Source organism: Equus caballus, chromosome 1 (assembly GCF_041296265.1).
Source record: "Equus caballus isolate H_3958 breed thoroughbred chromosome 1, TB-T2T, whole genome shotgun sequence".
NCBI classification, from domain to species: Eukaryota; Metazoa; Chordata; class Mammalia; order Perissodactyla; family Equidae; genus Equus; species Equus caballus.
This window is the reverse complement of record NC_091684.1, coordinates 58,516,467-58,538,602: the sequence shown is the minus strand read 5'-3', so window position 1 is coordinate 58,538,602 and position 22,136 is coordinate 58,516,467. Positions and strand designations below refer to the sequence as shown.

Genomic DNA, 22,136 nt, shown 5'->3' with positions numbered 1-22,136 from the left:
AGACCGATATTCCGCTCATTTTAATATGGACACTTTGCTTTAATTTTTCCTAGCTTTCTCTGCCGCACTTGAAGGATGGAATGCCAATATTTTTTTCACTTTCTGGGAAGATCTGAAGATTAAAGGCCTCCGTGCCCTCGAGGAGAGCAGAATGGTTTTCTTGGTTGCTGGTTTCTGAGCCTTATCAAAGGTACCGTGAAAGAGCATGGAGGATGGTGGGGTTTGGGAGAAGAGGCTGAGGATTTACAGAAGCAGGACTTCCAGGAGACGGCGGGGAGGAGAGAGGACGGTGGGGCCAGGTGTAGTGAGTATTCAGGCCTTCTCCCTGGCAGGGTCCTGGGAGGAATGACCACGATGAGAGGGAGGCGCCACTCTGGAAAGACAGATCTCCAGGACCCAACTCCCAGCTGAGCTCACAATTCCCGGGTCCCAGAAACCGCAGTCCCCTGACTTCAAGGATCTTGCAGAAACAGGGAGATGAGATACCACTGCAGTGGCGTATGTGGACAAATGACCAGTAAAGGCCCCACCCCTGAGGCCTTGGCACTATGGACAGCCCTGGGGGTGGGGGCGGCAGGGGGGCCAGGAGTAATAACGTTGGATTTCCCTGCCTGCTCAACAAGATGGGGACTCTGAGTTAAGACTAAGTTGACTTTTAGAGAATTAGGAAATGGGACCTTGTGCCCCTGCGTTTGTGAACCAAGATTTATACTTGCTACATCTCCTGTTCCTCTCCTGCAGGGACCCTGGCTCCAGCGGGGCTGGTCTGATCCTTCTGTCAAGATTCAGCTCATTCCCATGTCCTCTCCTCCGTTACTTCCAGGAGCAGTGGCAGCCCCCACAGCCCCAAAGGCCACTCTCTCCCTTCTGAGGTTTGAAGCTGATGGTGTCCCCCATTTGACAGATGGGTATGATGAGTTCTCTCTGCTATGCTGGGACTTGTCCCCAACTTGGGCCGGGAGCTTCATGAAGGTAGAGACACAACCCGTTCGCCTAACTCCAGGCCAATCATTGGAGCACCTGCCCCATAATAAGACCCACCACAGGCCCGGGCTGGGGCCTTTCAGCAGAGGCTCCGACCCCTTGTCAGCCCCCTTTCCTCACCTCGACCACACCACGGCACCTGCTGCTGTATCTGCCAGCACCCTGGGGGACACCAAGTCCCTTCTGACTGCAAGACCCAGGTTGCCTCTGGAATGAGCCCAGTTATCTAACCAGCAAAGGTGCCCACTTCCTCCTCCGCCTGCCATAGATGGGCAGATTTTGCTGGAGCCTGATGTTGGGAAGTGAGCACGTTCTGTGTTAAGAGCTTCTGAGCTCTGTGTACGCCAGGACCACAGCAGCTGTAAACACTGCAGCCTCCCTTCTCCAGCTAGATAAACTTCAGGCTTCCAGGCAAGGCACTGCCCCAGCACTCAGTGTTTAAAAAAGGTGTCAGCTGCCACCCACTCTCTTGGCAGAGGCCAGCTCTCCCTCTCCCAGCTGAAGGCCCCGATTCTGAGCCACTGATGCTCAGGCCGGGGGGCAGGGGGCACAGAGCTCATCTCCTAATGGGGCCTGGCTGGGATCCTCTGGCTAACAGATGAAGGGGGGCTGTCTGTGCGGAATAAATCCTGGAATGCTCTGGAGACCCTGATGTCCTCCAGAAGCCCTGCCTGACCTATGCAGACATGTTCATCTCAAGCTTCACATCCTGTGAAAATAAGGATGCTACTCCCTTCACCCCTGACAGGGTGATATTTTCACCTGTATCATTTGGCATTCATTTAGTCACCTGACATTTATTGAGCATCTACTGTGTGCTGACGTGCCAGGCATTATACTGCCCTGCCACTCACAGCTACCTAAAATTGCATGTTAGGAAAGACTTAAACGAGTGAGACCAGCCCTATCTATATCTGTATATGTTACATAGAGATATAGATAGATAGATACATAATATATATTATAGATATAAGATTCCCCATCTCTCACCCCTGAGTCATATTTTAAATTTTGTTCATCATTTTTATTCAACCAACATTTACAGGGCACCTACGATGTGCGGGCCACTCTCCTAGACACTGGACATAAACAAGATACAATCCAGGCTCCTGAGGAGCTGCCCACCCATGTGACAGGGATGTCACCAGGGAGGTGACCTCCATGGGCCTCAGAAAGAGGAGGCAGACTGACCAGCAAAGGCTATGCAGGACAGAAGGACACGATTAGGGACGTGGCCCACCTCACTGGGATGGGACCTGGGGCAAGCCTTCCCCTCTTCAGGGCTCCCCGTCCTCTTCTCCAAGTGAGAAAGTAGACTGGGGCTCCCAGGTCTTTGAATTTCGTGGACAATATATCAAAAACCTAACTGAGAGAGCCAGTCAGCTCACCAACGTTTTGTTCCACTGAGTAAGGAATTTTAGAGAAAAACGAAAACCAGGCCAACAATTACCATCTGCCATCACCATTATTTCATGAGAGAGGGCATTTTAACCCAAAAAAGCAGGAAGGGCATAGTCTCAGAATGAAGGCTGAGCCTTCAAACCGACTCACTCAGCTGAATCAAGCTCGCTGTGCTGTCCTTGCCGTCCTCGTGCCGCCCCCTCCAGGGGAGCTTTGTGGTGACTAGATGATCCACGGCACTTTCCAGCACTAATGTCCTGGCAGCTGCTGCGTGTGACCCACTGAAGCCGTGACCAAGAGGCCCAAGCTTAGTGCCATCTCCAGGCGAGAGAGAGAGAGAGACAGAGAGAGAGAGAGAGACAGAGAGACAGACACGGTCAGGGGTCTCTATTGGACAGTGTTGGAGGAGCACCCAGTCCCAACGCTTCCTGGAGCCCGCTGTTCTCTCCCATCCACTTCCCTCATCCCCACAGCTGCTCCCCTCTTCTCCTCCCCAAACTCCCTGAGAAACAATGCCCCTCCCGTCTCTAGTCTTCAGGCCTCCAGCCCAGAGGCCACAGGAGCAGAGGGGACCAGGAGCACTCGGCAGCTCATGGCCTGTGTGATGGGGGAGGCTGCCATTCAGCCGTGGGGGACGCTCGTGTGCCTCCCACACTCCTTCAAGCTGCTGGGAGTGCTGGTGGCAGAGCAGTTGCCTCCGTGCAGAGAGCTGCCTTGTCCAAGGTCGCACCCCTTCTTGGGCAGCCTACATCCAGGTACCAATGTGGGCGTGTAGAGGCCTGGCCGCCTTTGCCCTACACAGGGCAACTCTACAGGGCCGTCCTAGTTCAGAGCGGCCCGACCCGTGGGGATGTCCAAGGCTGCTGTCTAACGCATCATCGCAGCTCAACTTCCTCCTCCACCCAATCCCGCTTCCTTCCCCTCCCGTCCCCAGTGTCACTCCCAGTGGGCTCCTTAATAAACATCCTGCATGCTGAAGTCTGAATCAGGGTCGCTTCCCAGGGGTACTCAACCTGTGCCATCAGCTCAGCCCATCCAGCCAGGACCAATGGGCAGCCTTTCCCCTCCGCTTCCTGGCAGAGGGGACTTCCCTTACATGGACCTCAAGAAGCAAACTGGAGGCCTGATGTGTCCATAGGAGCTAAAGGGATTTACAACTTTTTTTTCTCTTTTAACCAAGACTAGCCTTCAAGACCGTTGTCTAGCGATGGACCCAGCCGGTCAGCTCTGAGCAGCAAGGCCCATCAGCAACCGCTTTGTCGGGGCGGCCCCCACTCTCTCCTTCCGTGAAGCTGCAAGTGCATAGTTGGAAAGCTGCAAGAACACAAGATTTAAGGGGGAAATAAAAGCTCCCAGATTTAATAGCTCCAAAATATAATCCCCATTACATATACAATGGCGGTGGCGGGATGCTGGCGGGGTGAGGAATGTGTACTATTCTGGGCTTCTATGACTGGTGGCAAGCTCTTGGGTGTCCCAGCCCCGCACTCTGCCCTCACCTGAAGCTGAAGGAATCCCGCTGCCTGGGAGTAGCAGGCAGAAGAGCAAAGAGAAGGTTGTCTTGTGCTTATGTCCTTATGTCTACACATTCTACCTCCAAAACCCTGGCTGGCGGAGCACGAGACAAACAACCCGAAGTTGAGAGGCTGCTGCTGCTGCCAAAAGAGATCAAAGGCAGAGGCCCTTCAGCGAAGGACAGACATCCAAACAGAGGCTGGTGGCCCGCTCCAGAGAAGGAACAGCCTCTGCCCCATGGCTTGGCTGGTGCTGGAACCAGTCGTGTCTGCAGCTGACTCTGCAGAGGGCAGGAGTCCCAGGGCCCCACAGGACACACACGCACAGCAGGGTAGGGGCCCAGGGAGCAGCGTGGATTCCCAGGAGACCAAACACACATTCGCACAGCAGCGCAGCAGGGCCACCAATGCTGGTGGGTGCGAGCCCTCCTCCACTTTAATGAGGGACACCGCCTGCCCTTCTGAGCCTGCCCCACCCGGAGGGTCCACACACTCACAGGTATGCACAGGTGTACAGTGTGTGTGCGCTTACATCTGCCACACACACACACAGTCACAGCTTCAGGTGGTGCCCAGCACACACGTACAGTCAATGACCAAGAGCAGATTCCTGTGCGCAGCCCCTCAGGGCTTTCTGGGGCTCACGGGAGAGGCAGCGAGCACTGTCTTTATCCCAAGACAATGGTTCTCAAAGTGAGGTCCCTGGACCAGCAGTATCAGTATCACCTGAGAACTTGCTAGAAACGCTTTGAGTTCTTTCTTCTCCCTGCTGCAGAGCCCTGAGCCGCCTGGGGGCCTCCCGTGGGGCTACAACTACCTGTCACGCTTTTTATGTGCCCCTCCCTGTGCTAAATAGACTTTACATACATTATCTCATTTAAACTCACAGATATACCGTGAGATGTGTAGTTTATTGTCCCTATATTTTTCAGGTGGGGAAGCTGAAGCTCGGAAAGTTTAAGAGAATTGGCCTGGAGTCACTAAGGCCGACTCAAACCCAGTCTGGCCCGCAAGTGAGTGTTCCTAATCGCTCTGTAGCTGTAGCTCCCAGCCCGGGCCAAACGTAAACACCCCCCAGTGCAGGACTGTGCCCTCTGTGCCAGCCCACCCTGGCTGCTCCCTTGTTCCCTGGGTCTCTCCTGCCTCAACAGCTAGTTCTAAATCTTTCCTCAAGAGACAAGGCTGGGCCATCCAAGCAGGGGGTGGGAGGAAGGGCAGGAGCCAAGGCCCCACCTCATGGGCAGGCAGCACCTCTGCCCGCCCCACGCTGGAGGAGAGCAGCCAGAAAGGCAGCGCCTCCAGGGCTGGCAACCGTCCTGCGCCCCAAGGCGGGGGAGACAGGCTGCTGTGCAGAGGACCTGCGGATCCTGAGACCGCTGCTGTGCGCTCATCTGATCCAGAATATGTCCTAAAGAGTAGTAGGAAGGACCTGGGTTTGAGTCCTGACTGGCCACCACCTTACTGAGGGACCTGGGCTGGTCCCCTCTTGGAATCTGTTTTCCCATTTCTGAAGTGAAGGGGTCAACTCACGATTTACAACCACATTTCCTGCGCTGAAACTACGTCTTGGATTCTGGATTTCCACGTGACACTGGAGAAGTCTGTGGGGACACGGGACTCCGAAATGTCAATGGCTCTGGACTTGGCTCTCTGCTCAGCCTGACTCATCTTTGCCCGAGACCCGGGAGGGACCCCAGCTCCCCTGACGTGCCTGGCTCTGCCCCGTCTCTTTCTCCCACCACTCAGGCACCAAAGAGGATCTCTCTTCTACAGCATATCTGGGTGGGGCACCAGGGCCCAGGAGGAGCCGAGGAGCCGGGCCCCTTGTCTCAGACCCAGAGGCAGACATGGGGGCCTGTGCCATTGCGACTGATGCCAACATCTCGATTGGCCTTGAGAGCAACACCACAGGCATCACGGCCTTCTCCATGCCCGGCTGGCAGCTGGCACTGTGGGCCACAGCTTACCTGGCCCTGGTGCTGGTGGCTGTGACAGGCAATGCCACGGTCATCTGGATCATCCTGGCTCATCGGAGGATGCGAATGGTCACCAACTACTTCATCGTCAACCTGGCCCTGGCCGACCTCTGCATGGCCGCCTTCAACGCCGCCTTCAACTTCGTCTATGCCAGCCACAACGTCTGGTACTTCGGCCGTGCCTTCTGCTACTTCCAGAACCTCTTCCCCATCACAGCCATGTTCGTCAGCATCTACTCCATGACTGCCATCGCTGCCGACAGGTAAGCAGGGGTAACAGGGAAGCTGGGGGAGCCTTCTCACTTTGCTGGGGCTCAGACAGGGCTGGTGACTTGCCCACAGTCACACAGCAAGTTTAGGGTAAAATCCAGGGAAGTGCCTCCCCACCAGATTGTGATCCAAAACTACGCATCTGGAACACGGGGGGCTGCGGAACTGAAGCAGGCAGGTTAAGGTTAGACACAAGGAGGCACTCTGCACTAGACGGTTGTTCAAGGCTGTAGGGGAGAAGCAGTAGGGTTTTAGGGGCCTTCTGGAATGTTCTTCTCTAGAGTTGATCTTTGTTGTGGTGTCTTTCTTTTACTGTAAAAAGTAGCTTATATTGTTTTCCGATTCCTAGTAAGTTATACAAGGCGAAAATTTAATATTGCATGCAGTCACCATATAATTACAACAGGGCCAATTATGTTCCCAGTGCTGCTCTCAGGGGCTGTAGACTGAGATCCTTTGTTGAGGGGGGCCAGGGAGGGGTGGAGGAGTGATCGCTGGGCAGACCTGGAGTCCTTTTAAAGCTGGTTGGGGCAGGCAGGGCCCGGTTTGGATGTGGAAGGGGACTATGTGTTGGGGAGGAGTGTAGCTAAGATAGACAGCAAACAAAAAGAGGGCAGACACCAGGTACGTGTGGGAGGTGAGGCGGGGCCTGGGGGCCCTTGGAGACACAGACTCCTCCTCAGGATGGTTTGATGGGGCGAGGGTGTCGGGACTGGCAAAGACAGGAAGGAGAGAGAGAACAAGCCCTGTGGGCTCCGGGGAAGGAAGGTTCCAGGTAGCCGCAGCCCACAGCGGGAGCACGGCTAGAGTGTGTGAGGGGTGGCAAGGAGGGCGGCCTCACCTGGACAGGGTGGAGATGCTCGTGGCCAGAGCCCGGCTCACTTAACGCCCAAGACCCCAGGATGGGGACTTCCTGCCCAGGGCGGGAGCTAAACAAAACTTGAGGCCACATCCTTCTGTCCTGGCCTTGTCCCAAGGTTCAGGTTAACCCCAGGAGGAAGGTCCAGGGGTCATCTAGGACGAAAGCCATTTCTGGTAAATTTAAAGGGACTAAATGAATAGGAATAATCACACTCTGAGCCCCAAGCCCCTGCTGCCTGCAGGCGCCTCTGGAGCATCTCATTTGCTTTGCACCACAACCCTAGTGGCACAAATTACATCATCCCATCTCACAGAGGAGGAAACGGAGCCCCAAAGAGTTTAGGTTGTTTGCTCAAGACCCTACTGCTGGAAAGCAGTGGAGACAGGATTCAAATCCAGTCTGAGCCCAAAGCCCCAGGCCTGCCCCTCCGCTGGTAGGACGAGAAGAAAGCCTCCTCTTTCTCGCCCCACTCCCGGGACAGCAAGGGACCTGGCGCCCCAAGGGACCCTCTGGCCACCTCATCAGCTGAGGGGGCGCGGGGCTGCTCAAGGACCTGGAAGAGACGGCCCATTCCTCTTGTCCTGCTGAGGACTTGGCCCCGGTCCAGACCACTGAGCGGCAGAGCTGGACCAGGGCGGGGCCACAGTCATGGGAGAAGGTCAGCGTGGCAGTGTGAGGAGCGAGGGGGCCAACAGTCACAGAGCCTGTGACCACAGACTGTGGGCAGCAATCTGAGGGGGCATGGACTTGTGTGGGGGGAAAATCACAATGACAAGTGTAGGCAGCACACCCTGGTTTGCTGGCACAACAGGAGTGCCTGGGACTATGTCACCAAGAGAAATGAGACACTCCTGCTGTGCAGGAGCCTCAGAATCGCCCACACCCATCACTGCTTCAAAACGACCGCAGTGTCCAGACCTGCCGCTGGGTCTCCTTGTTCAGTGGATTGACAAAGTGGCACGGGTATTACTGTGTCCCAAGTTTATTTTATAGTTGCATAACTGTATTTCAGTATAACTTATAGTGTTTGTAATCCTGCGTATTATAATTTATTCCTATAAAAACGTTCTTCTGAGGAGGGGTCCTCTGGGCTTCACTGGATGGACAATAGGTCCATGACACCCACCCTCCTTCTTCAGAGGAGGACACCAAGCCCCAGGTCACACAGCACAGCGGAGGCAGTAGGGGGCAGAGGTGGGGCCCTTAGGACCCTCCGACCCTGGGGAAGCAGGCACTGCCTGCCGCTCTCCCCTCCTCAGTTGGGGCTCTAGACCCACGAGGCCTCAGCCCCACCGGTGGCTTTTGGGGTCCTGGGAGCAGAGGGGAACTAGGCCACCTGGGTTCAAAGCCAGCATCGCCTCTTCCAAGCTGTTTCCTCCACTTCTCTAAGCCTCGGTCTCCTGCTGTGGAAAACGGAGATAACGACCCTGCCTGCAGTAACTCGCAGACGTGCCAAATGGCAGCTCAGATCCCGCAGGTTCCCCCAGAGAGAGGCAGGAGCTGAGGAACCAGCCTGCTCCTGGCTGACTTCCCCGAGGAGTGGCCTTCCACCTGGACGTTAATGAGTCCAGAGAGGAAAGAGGAATTCCAGGCTGAGGGGAGGAAACACCCTGCAGAGGGTCAGGAGCAGGGCTGTTCCATGACCAGCCTGAGCCGGGGAAGGTGTGGGAAGCAGTGACACAGAGCTGGAAAGTGCGCTGGCCAGGTGCAGAGGGCCTCGAACGCCGCGTGGAAGGGCCTCCACTGTCTAATAATGTAACCACAGCCATATGTGCCTATTTGTGTTTAAATTAACTAAAACTGAAAATTCAATTCCTCAGTCACATTGACCATGCTTCCAGTGCGCACAGCCACATGTGGTTGGTGGCAACCAAACAGGGCAGTGCCTGCGTGTAGAGAGCATTAGCACCACTGCAGAAAGTTGGTGGGCAGCACGGCCCTGGGCTTCATCTGGGAGACAGTCAGGCTCTGCTAAGCTTTCTGAACATAAGAGGGACCGGCCTGGGGCTGAGGGCTCGGCAGAGCTGAGCGTCAGGCAACTACCAGGAGATGGACTTCCGGTGTGGCCACACTGCTCTCTTGTGCCACCTGCCAGCACATCCACGCTCAGAGGGAGGCGGTGCGGTGGGGTCTGGGCTGGGGTTTAGGGGATAAGCGTGCCTTGTGGCTGTGGGAGAGTCACCAGCCCAACTGGCTTTCCTCAGGTCACCAGCAACAGTGTGGGGAATGGGGCTAGAAGGTGTGGGCCTGGGGTGGGGGAGGGGGTGGGGAGCTGGTCCCACAGGAGGGGACCCAGCACTCACACTGCCCTCTGCTCACAGGTACATGGCCATCGTCCACCCCTTCCAGCCACGGCTCTCAGCCCTCGGCACCAGAGTGGTTATTGCTGGCATCTGGCTGGTGGCCCTGGCCCTCGCCTTCCCCCAATGCTTCTACTCCACCATCACCATGGACCAGGGCGCCACCAAGTGCGTGGTGGCCTGGCCTGAAGACAGTGGCGGCAAGATGCTCCTTTTGTAAGGCCTGCCTGGGGGGTGGGGGAGCATGGTGCGTGTGTATGTGTGTGTGCATGCGCATACACCGGAGAATGTGTGTGCTTGTGTGAAGATGCATGCACACGCATGCATGTACATGTGCAGTGGGTGTGCGCATGTGTCTGTGAGTGTATTGGGGATTATGTGAGCTCATGTATATACTAAAAGTAACAGCACTTACTAAGTGTTAGGCTTGTTCTAAGCACTTTATGTATATGAACCCATTTAATTCTCCTAATAATATGGGGTATGTATTATTCTTCTCATTTTTTGGATGAGGAAACTGAGGCACTAAAAAATTGTCATGTGCCCAAGACCACACAGCTGGTAAGTGGTGAAGTGAGGATTTAAACCCATGCAGTCCTGCTTCCGAGCCCAGTCTCCTCACCACTCTGCTACTTAAATGAGGATACATGTGTCCTTAAATGAGGACAGGTATGTGTGCACACGGGCGGGTGACGCTGCCTGCGCAGGCATGCTGCCCCCACTCGTATCCGTGTGTGTGTGTGTGTGTGTGCGTGCTTGGGGGAGGGCGTTGTAAATGCTGAGGCCACGGAGGGTCAGGGTACTGAGGCAGAAAGAAGCGGCAGTGGACAGAGCCTGGGGTGTTTTCAGGAGGCTGCCTGGTGCCCACCTTGGGCTGGGGGCAGGGAGAGAATGTAGAAGAATTCAGGCACGGTCCAGCCGCTGTGTGACCCTGGGTGAGTGCTTTCCCTTTCTGGGCTTCAGTTTGCCCAGCTCTCACACCGTGGCTTCGTGATCCTTAAGCACGGCACCGTTCGTTAGTAGAGGATAAAGAATTGGTTGAGGTTTTGGAGGTTCGGAGTCCTGCTCTGTCCCCTGCTGGATGGAGGACCCTTTGAAGTCACTTAACCTCTCTGATCCTTCGGTTTCTTCTCTTTCAAATGGGGTTAGTAAGAGAAGCTTGCTCGAGGGTTGTTGTGAGCACACAAGAGAAAATGTATGTGACACCCTTAGCACTGTGCCTGGCACAGAAGTGGTACCCGGTATGCAGAAGTTTAGGGAACAAACGAAACCAAAACTGGAGGTGGCAGATTTAGTCCCACAAAGGCCCAGCAGCCCCAAGCATGAGCATGTGCATGCTCTGAGCCGAGGGCTGCCGGGTCACCATGCAACACAGCCCCCACTCCAGCCTCCTTTGACACCCCTCCCCCAACATCCACCCCTATTTGGTCTCCATCTGTCCCGAGCGCCGGCCAGAAGAGGGCGGCGCTGTGGTCTTCAGTGCCAGGGAAGGCACCGTTCCTCTGCGAAGCTTCGAGGGCAGGCCTTGCCCGAGGTCTCTGCCCCCATCCTGCGCCCTGCTTTCTCAGAAGGACTCACCGCTCCATGGGTGGTGTCCATATAGGGAAGCGCCGCCTATTCTGGCTTAGGGAGGGTGGAGAGCAGAATATTTCATCACTGGCCACTGGGAGGCAGTGTTTCTCCACCTTAATACAAGCCTTTTCTCCCTGGGAGTTGGAGGGGGAGGGCGGAGGGGGGAGGGGGAGGGGGAGGGCGGGGACGACGGGACACGACCAGTAAGAACTGAAGGATCTGAGCACCAGCTCTCTGGGGGGGGGGGGGGGGGGGGGGGGGATGGTGAGTTCCAATCCTGATTCAGGCAACAAGGACACACAGGAGGGCAGAGGTGGGGTAGGAAGGCTATACTTTGGAGTTACCTAGAATTCTGAGAGGATCTGGGGAAAGCCTGGTTTCGTGTGTGAGAAGGTATGGCTTGTTCTTAAGTGGCGGAGCTTCTGAGGTTTAGACTGGGGGCTCCATGAGCACAGGCTCACATCCTGTGTGTGTAGGAACCTGATGAAGTTACAGATGCCCTTTCTGGGAAAATGCACAGGCACTGCCAAAATCCAAATACAGAAAAGACAGTCCAGGCTGAGAGGAGGCATCCCTGATTTTGGCAGCCCCTAGAAAATGGCCCCCAAGGCGCCTCCCTTCTGCGTGGGAACCTAGCCCAGAGTGAATTCCTATCCTGCACCGTATTCCACAGAAAGAATGATGCAATGGAGAGATGTCACTCATACTGGAGAAGGATCTCAGAGATCACCGCCTCGTTTCACAAATGGGGAAACTGAGACTAGGGGAGAGATTCTGACTTGCCCAAGGTCACTCTTTAAATTAGAGGCTGGACAAGAACCCAGTTCTTCTGACTCCCTAGGGCTGACTGACCCTCAGTGAAAGGAAATCGTGTGGGCGTTAAGACTGTAGTGCTGGTTCATATAACATGGACTTCCTGTGCTTCTTGGAGCCTCAGTTTCCCCCTTTGGACACTGGGGCAGGTGGCCCTGCTGATCCTCAAGGTCTATCTATCTCAGACACTGTGTGACCTCACAATAAAGGGAAGGCGACAGGGGCCTGGCTTCTGCTCCTGCCCCTGGTTACCTGCTCCACAGTGGGACCAGATGAGGAGCAGGGCATCTAGGAGCCCCCAAACCTTTTGTGATTAGCATCCTTGCCAAAAGAGCAAGCAAGCAGAATTCTAAACCCAGGCTTTAGGGAAGACATTTGCTGGAGCCACCTGTTCCACTCCCTTGGGTGGCAGAGCCTCTTGAAAGGGGCCCAGCAAGACTGGCACATGGTGGGTGGGGGTGGGAGGTTTGGGAACACCTCAGCCTTTCTAGAAAATGGTCACATGACAGGGCCAGGGGTCTCAGGCCCATTCACAGGATGCTCCCACCTGGACCTTGTCGGAAAGCAGCTGCAGCATCAGTCAGAAACCAGAATGGGCAGCACCCATCTCCTTTACACCATCTTTCAAAAAGGAAATGAAACAGCGTGAATACATCCTGGGGCATCCTCCACAGGGCCAGGATGAGTAGCCAGCAGTGGGGTTCTGGGCCCCTTGCTCAAAGCTGGTGTAAAAGAGGGTCTGCGGACATGAGCCGTTCCCAACCAAAGGCTGATGGGCAGGAAGAGATGACTCAGTAGCATGTACAGTGTGGTGCGTTTCCACTGCTCCATTCTGGGATAGGGATGTTGGTGTAGGATGGAACCATATCAACTCCAGGAGATCTGTCTATGCAGACAGATGCAGAAATCGATTATATGCCATCTATCTAATACATATGTACATAGATATACGCACATATGATTCTGGAAGAAAATATTTCAAATTGTTAATAGTGGTAGGGGTGGGATAAGTAATTTTATTTCCTCCTTTGTGCTTAATAACATTTTAAATTTTAAACAAATGTATTACTTGGTTAACTTTTTCATCCCTATTTATTTCCTTTTTTGGTACTTTATCACTTGGAAGGACGCAGCGCTAATGCTGGTGTCCCTTTTGTGGCAAGGGAAGCCCTCTTTGGGCACATATGCTGGCCAATGTTGCCTTTATCATTTCTTCCTTTAGATCAAACCAAGGCCTTGGGAGGTGGCTCAGGGTCGCCCGCGGGGTCCGGGGCACTGAGCGCTGGTCGATGCCGGAGTCGCCCTTGGCTTTCCCTCCAGGTACCACCTCGTGGTCATCGCCCTTGTCTACTTCCTGCCTCTGGTGGTGATGTTCATCGCCTACAGCATCATCGGGCTCACGCTCTGGAGACGCGCGGTCCCCGGGCACCCGGCGCACGGCGCCAACCGGCGCCACCTGCGGGCCAAGAAGAAGGTGGGCGCCGGGGGCGGGGCCGGGCCGGGCCGGGGTGGGGGCGGGGCCGGAGACCTGGCCCCACCTCAGTAGCCGCCCTTCCGGGCTCAAGGGCCGCGGTCGAGGGGAGGTTGCGGAAGACAGCTTCCGCTCGCCCGCCCGCCCGTAGCTTGCTCCTGTCTCAAGTACCTGGCCAGAGCTCGAATTGGGTCTTCCGGGCAGGCGGACTTTAGTCTTTGGCATAATACAGAGTTAAAGCACCCTTTCAGAATGTTAGGGGAATCAGGGAATCAGAAACCCCCACAGAATTTCAGATGCCTTCAAGAATCTTAGAGTAATAGAATCTAAAATCAGACTTTTTGAGTAATCAGAATGTTGAATTTAAGAAGCCTCACAGAACCACACGAGACTCCCCGGCTCCTAGATAGAATCACAGGAGAATTCTTGGGGTTTTTTTTTCTTTCTTTCTTTCTTTCTTTCTTTCTTTTTTTTTTTGCTGGGGAAGATTCACTCAGCTAATGTCTGTTGCCAGTCTTTCTCTTTTTGTAATGAGCTGCGGCCACAGCATGGTCACTGACAGACCAGTGCTGTAGGTCCGGGTCAGAACCGAACCCGGGCCAAAGGGAAGTTCATGCAGCTTAACCACTAATTCTCCAGGGCTGGCCCAGGAGAATTCTTAAATGCTGGAACTGCAGACCTCAGAGATCATGGAGACTAGCCTGTAGTCCAGCTACATCAAGTCTGTCCCCAATTTCTAACCGAAGTGCCAGTGTCCCCCTCCTGCCTGCCATTCGGGGCTCCTGAGGGTCCTGATACGGGACTCTTTGCTCCAGACCGCCTCCGTTCTCTCCACACTAAGGCTGATCTTTGCTGCACCCCCTTCCCGTCAGGCGACCCGGGAGGCAGTGGGCCCATCACATCATGGATCAGGTCTGAGACTCTACTCGGCTTCTCATCAGCTGTTAGGCATCTTGCAGAGGGCAATTCAGGGAGTCGTAGCTGGACATGGGACGCCATCTGCTGCCCCTCCTCATGGGGAGCTGGCCTCCATTTGCCATGCCTGCTTGCCCTTCCATCCCTCATAGGGTACTGGCTGTGCTTGAGGGCACCTGCAGAGACCAGGCCATGATGGGGGAAAGGTCAGGGAGCTGGCCCCTGGGCTGGTGGGGTCCCCAGTTGGAGCCTCACTATCTAGGGATAGAAGGGCTGTGCCAGGCACAGATTCCAGGGAGAGGGGACCTGGGACCCCATAGCCGGCATAGGGGCAGCCCTAAGGATAGGGTTAAGAGCACCAGCTCATCCACTCTCCAGGAGGGGCGCTGCTCTGAGGGAGGGATCTGGGATGCCTTTTAGAACAGGCGGCTGCTGAGCTGGGCGTTGAGGGGTGAAGGGACAGAGGGACCAGACTGACCTAAAGGCCCAAAGCGGAGGGGCCAGGAGTGTCTGGGCAGCAGATGCTCCAGGGGACTGAGGCCATAGAGGTAGACAGACTTGCTTGTAGAGGGCTGGCGTGGAGGGCGCCCCACCCCTGCCATCAGGAGGATGGGGGCTTGGGGCTTCCAGACTGAGGAGTGACCTGAGCCTCTCCCGGACCAGTTCGTGAAGACCATGGTGGTGGTGGTGGTGACGTTTGCCATCTGCTGGCTGCCCTACCACCTCTACTTCATCCTGGGCAGCTTCCAGGAGGACATCTACTACCACAAGTTCATCCAGCAGGTCTACCTGGCGCTCTTCTGGCTGGCCATGAGCTCCACCATGTACAACCCCATCATCTATTGCTGCCTTAACCGCAGGTGAGCCCTCCCCCGACCCCTCCCCTCCCACGGCCCCTTCTGGGCTCCCCTAAACAGCTTGAGCCTGTGCGCCTGTGCCCCCCACCCCGACATGGGATTGGCATCTCACAGTGAGCCCACAGCATGCTCCTCCCTCTGCTTTGGGCCTCACTTGAGCCTTCCCTCCTCCAAGCCTTGGCCCGTTGCCCAGGCCAGAGCTCTCATCGTCTGTCTGCTCCTGCTCTCTCTTCTGGGGGCTACATCTGGGAGAAGGAGGAGAGAGAACGGGAGGGAGGGGGAGAGGCAGAAGGACACAGAGGAAGGAAGGAAGGAGCTAGGTAGGGAGGGAGGGCCTTACTCTGTCCTGACGTTTTTAAGAGCTGCCTGCAATGAGGAAGAACCGAGGCCTTTCCTCGGGCGAGGTGAGCAGCATGGAGCACCCAGTCAGAGGCTGGGGCCAAGACTGGAGGGAGGCAGGCTGCTGCCTGGGAAGATCACAGAGCATTTCCTGCCCTTGAGGGGCAGTCAGGGCAGCTGGGAAGTGACCTTGGCAGAGACAGCCAGGGAGGAAGGAGCCGAGACCTCACTGCTCCCTCAGACACCGTTTGGTTCTCCCAGCCCTCGGACGTCTGGGGAAGTGGGGTCCCAGAGAGGGGCTGGCATTTGCTCTGGGCACTTGGAGAGGTGCGAGGTGGTGGGCCAGGCGGGAACCCCAGCACTCAGGAGTCCTGCTTGCAGAGCAGGCCGTTCAGCCTCAGAAAACCCTGACGGTGGGGCCAGGTCAGAGGAGATGAGAGCTGGACCCTGAGTCCTGGCCTCAGCAAGACAGTGGTGGGGGTGAGGTTGGCCCTGGGTCTCTTTGTTCATGCGTTTATCACCTCTCTGCCCACGTGCCCAGGCCACTCATGCCTGCAGGGTCTTTGGTGCTCAGACATCCCACCCACCTGGGGCAGGCCTGAAGGAAGTGAGAGAACTATGATTCTGAGTGTTTAATGGGTGCCAGAACCCTCCATTGTCCCCTGAGAGGTAAGCAGATAATATGAGGGAGGGAGGTGTTGTCCCCATTTTACAGATGAGGAAAGTGAGCCCCAGAAAGGAAGATTCTCCTAAACTCAGACAGCAAGCAGTGGAGCCAGGGTTCCAGGCGGCTCCAAGCCTGTAATCTTGTCCCCACATCACACATGTCTCTCGCATGCAGCTTGTAGGAGTGAGAGCTTGGAGACAGGGACTGTCACATGAGGGAGGGGCCCAGCCCTCCGTGTCTGTGCCTTGGTCACTCTCATGCTGCCCGACACCGTCTCCGGGCGTCTGAACCACACCCCAGGGCTCTACACGGTCCTGAAAGAACTTCTGAGCCATCCCGTCTTTGATGACACTAGCTCCAAAGGAGGGCCGGTGCTTCTGGAGGACTCTTCATTCAGAAAATGCTCACCACGGGCTGTGTGCGCCCGGCACTGTTCCAGGCACGGGGCACGAGCTGGTGAAGAACAATGATCCCTTTCCTCAGGGAGCTGACAGTCTCGTGGGCAAAGGCAGACAATAAGCAAAGATAATGAGCAAGTGAACCACACAGTGTATTAGATGATAAGTCCTATGGAAAAAAGAAAAACTAGAACTGAAGCTGAGGACGGGGGAGCTGGGGGAAGCAGTGGGCACGGGGGCTGCAATATTACAGGATGGTCAGGGTAGGCCTTATTGAGGAGTCTTTTGAGCAAAGACTTGAGGACTGAGTGGGCCCTGCAGCTAAGGAAGAGTTCCAGGCAGAAGGAACAGCCGAGGCAAGGGCCCTGTGGTCAAGGTGAGGACTTGGACCAGTGCTCAGGCATGAGGAGCCTTGTAGGGCTCTGAGCAGGGGAGACACATACTCTGACTTCCCTTTTGAAAGAATCATTCCGGCCGCTGTATTGAACTGGACCACAGAGGGGCAAGGGGAGAAGCAGGGAGATGGTTAGGCTACTGCAGTGATCCAGACAAGAGATGCTGGGTTTACACTGGGGCAAAAAGTGGTCAGAGTCGAGATATTGCTAAGGTAGGGCCAACAGAATTTGATGGAGTGGAGGTGGCATGCGAGAGTCAAGGACGACTCCTAGGTTCTTGGCCTGAACAACTGGAAGTTGTCAGTTGTTGGAAACTGAGATGGGGACGACAGGAAGGAGGTGGGAGGATGAGGAGGAGCTGGGGCTGGGACATGCTGAGTGTGGGTGGAAGGTGCAGAGGTCATTAAGTTCCCATAATAAAGGCATTTTGGGTCACACAGTGGAATCTTATCAAGCTACAAGGGAAGGAACCAAAGTCAGGCCTGCTCTTCTGGAACATGGAACCCTACGTCTCCTGGGAACAGAGCGTACAGTTCTCTGCCTCTCTCTACTGTCACAAAGGGTCTCATTTATTTCTGCTCCCCTCTGACAGGCCAGTGTTCTCTTCTGCCAGCCCCTTCCCTGCGCTCGCTGTCTGCTTGCTCTTATCTCTAATTTACATGTGGACCCTCAGTGCTGCCATGGGGAGAGCTGTTTATCTTCTAAGCAGATGTACCAAAACTCACAAGTTCCCCATGTATATTTTCCTTCAAGGCAGGCCCCTTGGGGGAGCATCCTTATTCCACCCAACATTGCCAAAGCCCCAATTTCTTAAGACTCCTCTTTGAACACTCCTTTAGAAGCCAGTTAACAAGTCAAACAAGAAAATCTGTTGTTTCTCGTTAGTTGTACGTGGTTTGTCTGTCTGTAATAACAAATGGTCTAACTCAGCTTAATCACCCACTTCAGCCACTAGGCTTAGTTCCAGATTACTTCTGGCTGTTTCCAAAAATCACATCCACTAAGGAATGTGTCTCTCCAGAGACCCTGAGCGATGGTGGGCTCTTAGGAGCGAGGCAGCGACTTTCCTCTGGAGACGAGAGCGGCTCCTGGTGGTGGGGGAGACACATAACAGCTCTCGTAACTGTCCCACTCACCCCCTTACTCAAGGTGGCCCTCCATCCCCCAGGTTTCGCTCTGGATTCCGGCTTGCTTTCCGTTGCTGCCCATGGGTCACGCCAACCGAGGAGGATAAGATTGAACTGACTCACACTCCATCCCTCTCCATGAGGGTCAAAAGGTGTCACACTAAAGAGACTCTGTTCATGGCCAGCGATGTGGCTGAGGCTGCCAACGGGCAGGCTGGGGTCCCCAAGAAGGGCAGCCTCCGAAACCTGAAGCCTTATGCCTGGCTGCAGGGCGAGGCTTAGCACTCTTTGAGAAGTAGCCAGTTGAGAGGACCAGGTCTGAAAGTTTGGCTCATGCCTCAGCCTTCAGCACATCAATGGAAAAACAAGAATGGCCAGGAACTCCACAGTGGATGCTGACTCGAAGAGGACCCAGCCTCCCTCTCAGACAGTACTTCAGGGGATCCATAAGAGTCAAAGAAGAGAGTGTGAGCTAACACTTATCTAATCCAGGAGTTGCAAGCTCAAATGCCTTCCTGAGGCATACAACATAATGAGTAAATTGGATCCAGTATAAAAGAAAAGCTGCAAATGTGAAGATAGAAGGAAACTGACTTCCAGTTGGGGTTATAGGGAATGGTGGGGACTGTGGCAAACTGGAGGACATCAGCATCCAGAGGGGACAGCAGCTGATCTGCTCTGAACAAATGTTGCCATGTAGTAATGGGAGCCCATTATTGCCAGGTCTTCTAAATCTTTCAAGAGAAGCCAGAAATCCAAATTTGTGAGACTTCCATACTTGTCAGTTTTGGCTCACATTTTTAAAATGTTGGGGAAACCCAACACCTGTGGGCAAAATCCAACCATGACACTGATTCATTATCAGGCTAAAGACACAAGGGCAGCGGGGGGAAGTTTCTTATTTTGCAAAGCCCATCACCATCAGTCTAGGGCTTCTCTGCCTCAACATCTAAGAACTCAGATCCAGCCCAGTGTAGATGATGGTTAAGAGTCAAAAGGAGCCTCAGCTATGTTGCCTCAGACTAAGTCACTCTGACCCTCAGTCTCCTCCTCTCCCAATGGCAAAACTACCCCACAGGAATGCTGTGAGGCTGATGAAGTCATGCCTATAAACTAGCAGACCAAACACAGGTTAAGTGCATAATAAACAGCAGCCATGATTTTTATTACTACATACCAGTCATTTTACACGAATGCCCCCTGCAAGTCAGCCACATAGCTCACTTCTCTCAGCAAGGTGACAGGCAGAGAACGCCAACTGTCCCAACTCCCAGAAAGCTCCAGACCTGGCCCAGTCCACCCCAAGGGCACACCTCTGCTTGCCTGGCGACTCACTGTCTACAACCTGTGCCCTCAGAAGCACGTACCAATGTAAATGCACATCACAAGTTGAATGTTATCTGTCTTCCCCACAAAGATCACTGTGCCATAGGCACCAGCAGTGCCAAATAAAGAGACTCTGGTCTCACCAAACCCAGTGAGCATGCAGTCAGTCCTGGAGGAAGCCACTCGGAGCTGTTGTCATGGCTTGGGAGACTCATGTGGCACCTCAACCACAGGGCACCAGAATGTGGACTGTTGTGGGACCTACCAAGGAGCTGGGGGAGAATCCAAAATGGCGGCCATGGGGGGAACAGCAAACTCAAAGTTGAGGTGGGAGAGGATGAAAGGGTTTCCTACAATAGGGGTTCATTTAAGATTGGGGAGCACGAGAGTGCAGCAACCCCGCTGCCCTGGGCTGCTGCAAGACTCCGTCTGTGTTAGGGCAGGGGGTCTGTTTCATCTGTTATCTTGGAGCTAGCAGAGAGGGTGATGAAGGGAGGGATCTGCTTAGGATGGCAGAGGGGAGGGCCAGTGGCGCACTGTCCTCTCATGAAACCCAGACAGCCCCTGGAAGCCAAGTTGAGTTTTTCTTTGTTCCCACTACAAGTGAGGAGGCCAGGCTGCTGGAGGACAGAGGCCTTCCATCCCTTTACCTTCTTAAAGGTGCTGAGGTGGGGGCTGCAGGAGCCTCTCCCCAGGGGAGGACTGTGGGGCTAGAGCAGGAACCGGCAGGGCAGGTGCTGGAGAGGGGGAGGGGCTTTTTCCAGGACACTTAGCAGGGAGAGGAGAAAAGTCCTCATACCCAAAGAAGGCTGGGGGCTGAAGGACACAATCTTCATTTCAAACTCTCCTCTGACCCAGAAGGCCACAAAAATCCCCAGGGTTTGGTTTTCACCGCATCCCCAGATGTCCTCCCCCATCCCCAGCCATGAAGCATCACTCGGGTCTTTGAATTGGTACAAAGTTTACTAGGTCATACAACATGGCTCACAAAAGCGATGGGAAATTCCAACGAGGGCACTGTTGGTTGGTTGGTTCCTTTTACCCAAATGAGACAAAACATCTTCCCGTAGGACTGCCCACCTCCCCCACAAGACAGACAGAATGCAAGACTGTCACAATGTGGCTATGACCAGTTCCACGGACACACGATTCAGTGGCATTGATACATCCCAAAAGGAAGCTTGGGACGCCGGACAGCAGTGGGTGCTGGGACGGAGGAAGCGGCTAACGCGCCTCTGGGAGGGGTCCCGGCAGTGTCTGCTGATGAGAATACATTTCACAGGGGGTGCGTCCCCAACACCAGGCTGCGGAGGCCCCTAAGGCCTGTCAGATGGTGTGACTTTTCATCTTGGGCCAATAAATAACTGTTGGACGAATGCATAAATTAGAAATGGACACCACTAAACTTCACATGTGGGGAACGTACGACCAGGTTGAAATCAAATCATGCAGAGTGGCAGGGCAGGTGAGGAGGGGTCCAGAGGTGAGAGATATTATCAACAGCACACACTCTATTTTGTACCCTACGTTATGTGCCATGAGGTGGCTTTTGTGTTCCTCCCCACTGCAGTGGTGGCGGGCTCTGGCGCCAGCGTCTCCCAGCACAGCTCGCTGGGAAGAGGGGGTCGCCGCTGGAAGAGAGACGTGCTGGAGGGGCAGCAGGCTGGGGGCCCAGGGCTCTTAGCTGTCTTCTCGGAGCCGTACGCCCACTGCTGTGATGAGGGCGGCCCCCTTGCCACTACCGTCTTCGGACAGGAGGAAAGACACGTTACACTGTGGTGACAGTTCCTTCACGGTTTGGTGCATGATTCTGGAGAAGCTAAAAAAGAAAAAAAGGGCAGGTAGAGGAAGCTGAGAAGAGACACTGGACTCACCTGAAGATGCTCAAGGACCCAACAATAAGGAGGGCAAGCAAGACGGGAGGGGGCCGCTTAGGTGCAGCTGCAGCTTCCTAAGAATGGCTGGCGGAAAGTGGATTTACAGCCGATCCTGTTAGTTTTCAGCAGGGAGGCACAACTGAGAATCCCAAAACAAGCTACTCTGTACAGCTTATAAGGGCGAGGGCTGAGTAACACACAGACACACCCATCCTCAAAGCTCGAGGCTCCCAGGGGACCGAAAACCAAGAGTGCTAGGGCCAGGGCACAGACCACCACGGCCGGCCCCAGCTGGCCCAGCACTTGGTCAGTGCCGCAGGCTCCATGGGAACAAACAGCATCCAGCCCCGGCTGCAGCCATCAGAGAACCCCCAGCCCAGCACCTTCTACGGCCCAGCACCCAGCACCTGAAGCCAAGAGCAGGAGGCCCCCTAGGGAAGGATAATCTCTAATTGAGAGAGGTGATTCTAGGTTCTAGCATTTTTGTGCTGAAAATGAGACAGGCCCAGGCTGAGGATGCTCAGGGCAAAGGGGCTCTTAGAGGTAACACTGACTGCCCTTCACTGAACACCTGCTAGGTGCCCCACAGTGAGGAAGATGAGACTGGGCAGAGATTAAGCAGTTGAGCACAGCTTCTAAATGATGGTGCCAGGATTAAATCCACACGTGTAATCTACGCCCGTGTGCTGCCCCAGGTGATGAAGAGGATGGCCGTGAAGGTGGAGAGACAGAGGTGGGGATGGAGCAAGGCAGATGGTTCCATCCCAGCCCGCAGCCAGGAGGTAAGCAGGTAGTGCCTACAGTGAGCTGGGTAAGGCGGTTTCTAAGTAAGTAACATTATGGGCTGGTTTACCTGGGATGGTCCCAGTGTAATTATTAGTGGCACTCTGGGGTACTGGCAAAAGTACCCCAGTATACACAATAAATCATATGGGCACTCTATTCCTAAGCTTTGGGACATGCAGTGGATCAAAGAGCAGATGGGGCCACATCTCCTCCTCCAGCATGGGGTGTCGGACACTTGACTAAAAGGTCACTCCCCACCTGCTCCCCGCTACAAAGCCCAGGGCCC

General features: G+C 54.9%; 2 protein-coding genes across 13 annotated transcripts in view; one reads left to right on the top strand and one right to left on the bottom strand.

Moving 5' to 3' along the window:
- Positions 1 to 5,185: 5,185 nt before the first annotated feature.
- Positions 5,186 to 19,331, top strand: TACR2 (tachykinin receptor 2). Its single transcript, XM_001502702.4, has 5 exons — positions 5,186 to 6,138; positions 9,329 to 9,523; positions 13,013 to 13,166; positions 14,742 to 14,938; positions 17,903 to 19,331. The coding sequence occupies exons 1-5, from the start codon at positions 5,747 to 5,749 to the stop codon at positions 18,141 to 18,143; spliced, it is 1,179 nt and encodes a 392-aa protein (XP_001502752.2). The 5' UTR covers positions 5,186 to 5,746; the 3' UTR covers positions 18,144 to 19,331.
- An 800-nt stretch (positions 19,332 to 20,131) lies between these two features.
- The window catches only part of HK1 (hexokinase 1), a 105,925-nt gene continuing 103,920 nt past the window's right edge, over positions 20,132 to 22,136 (bottom strand). For all 12 annotated transcript variants that reach the window (XM_070226394.1, XM_023644177.2, XM_070226408.1 and 9 more), the window contains one exon: positions 20,132 to 21,006. In XM_070226394.1, coding sequence (XP_070082495.1) covers positions 20,868 to 21,006 — 139 coding nt within the window. In that variant the 3' untranslated portion in view covers positions 20,132 to 20,867. The remainder of the gene's footprint in view (positions 21,007 to 22,136) is intronic.

Excerpts from the sequence above, each read along its gene's own strand:
- TACR2 (XM_001502702.4), top strand. The coding sequence starts at position 5,747 with ATGGGGGCCTGTGCCATTGCGACTGATGCCAACATCTCGATTGGCCTT. Across the intron at positions 9,524-13,012 it reads GGCGGCAAGATGCTCCTTTT|GTACCACCTCGTGGTCATCG; the intron begins GTAAGGCCTGCC and ends CTTTCCCTCCAG. Across the intron at positions 13,167-14,741 it reads ACCTGCGGGCCAAGAAGAAG|TTCGTGAAGACCATGGTGGT; the intron begins GTGGGCGCCGGG and ends CTCCCGGACCAG.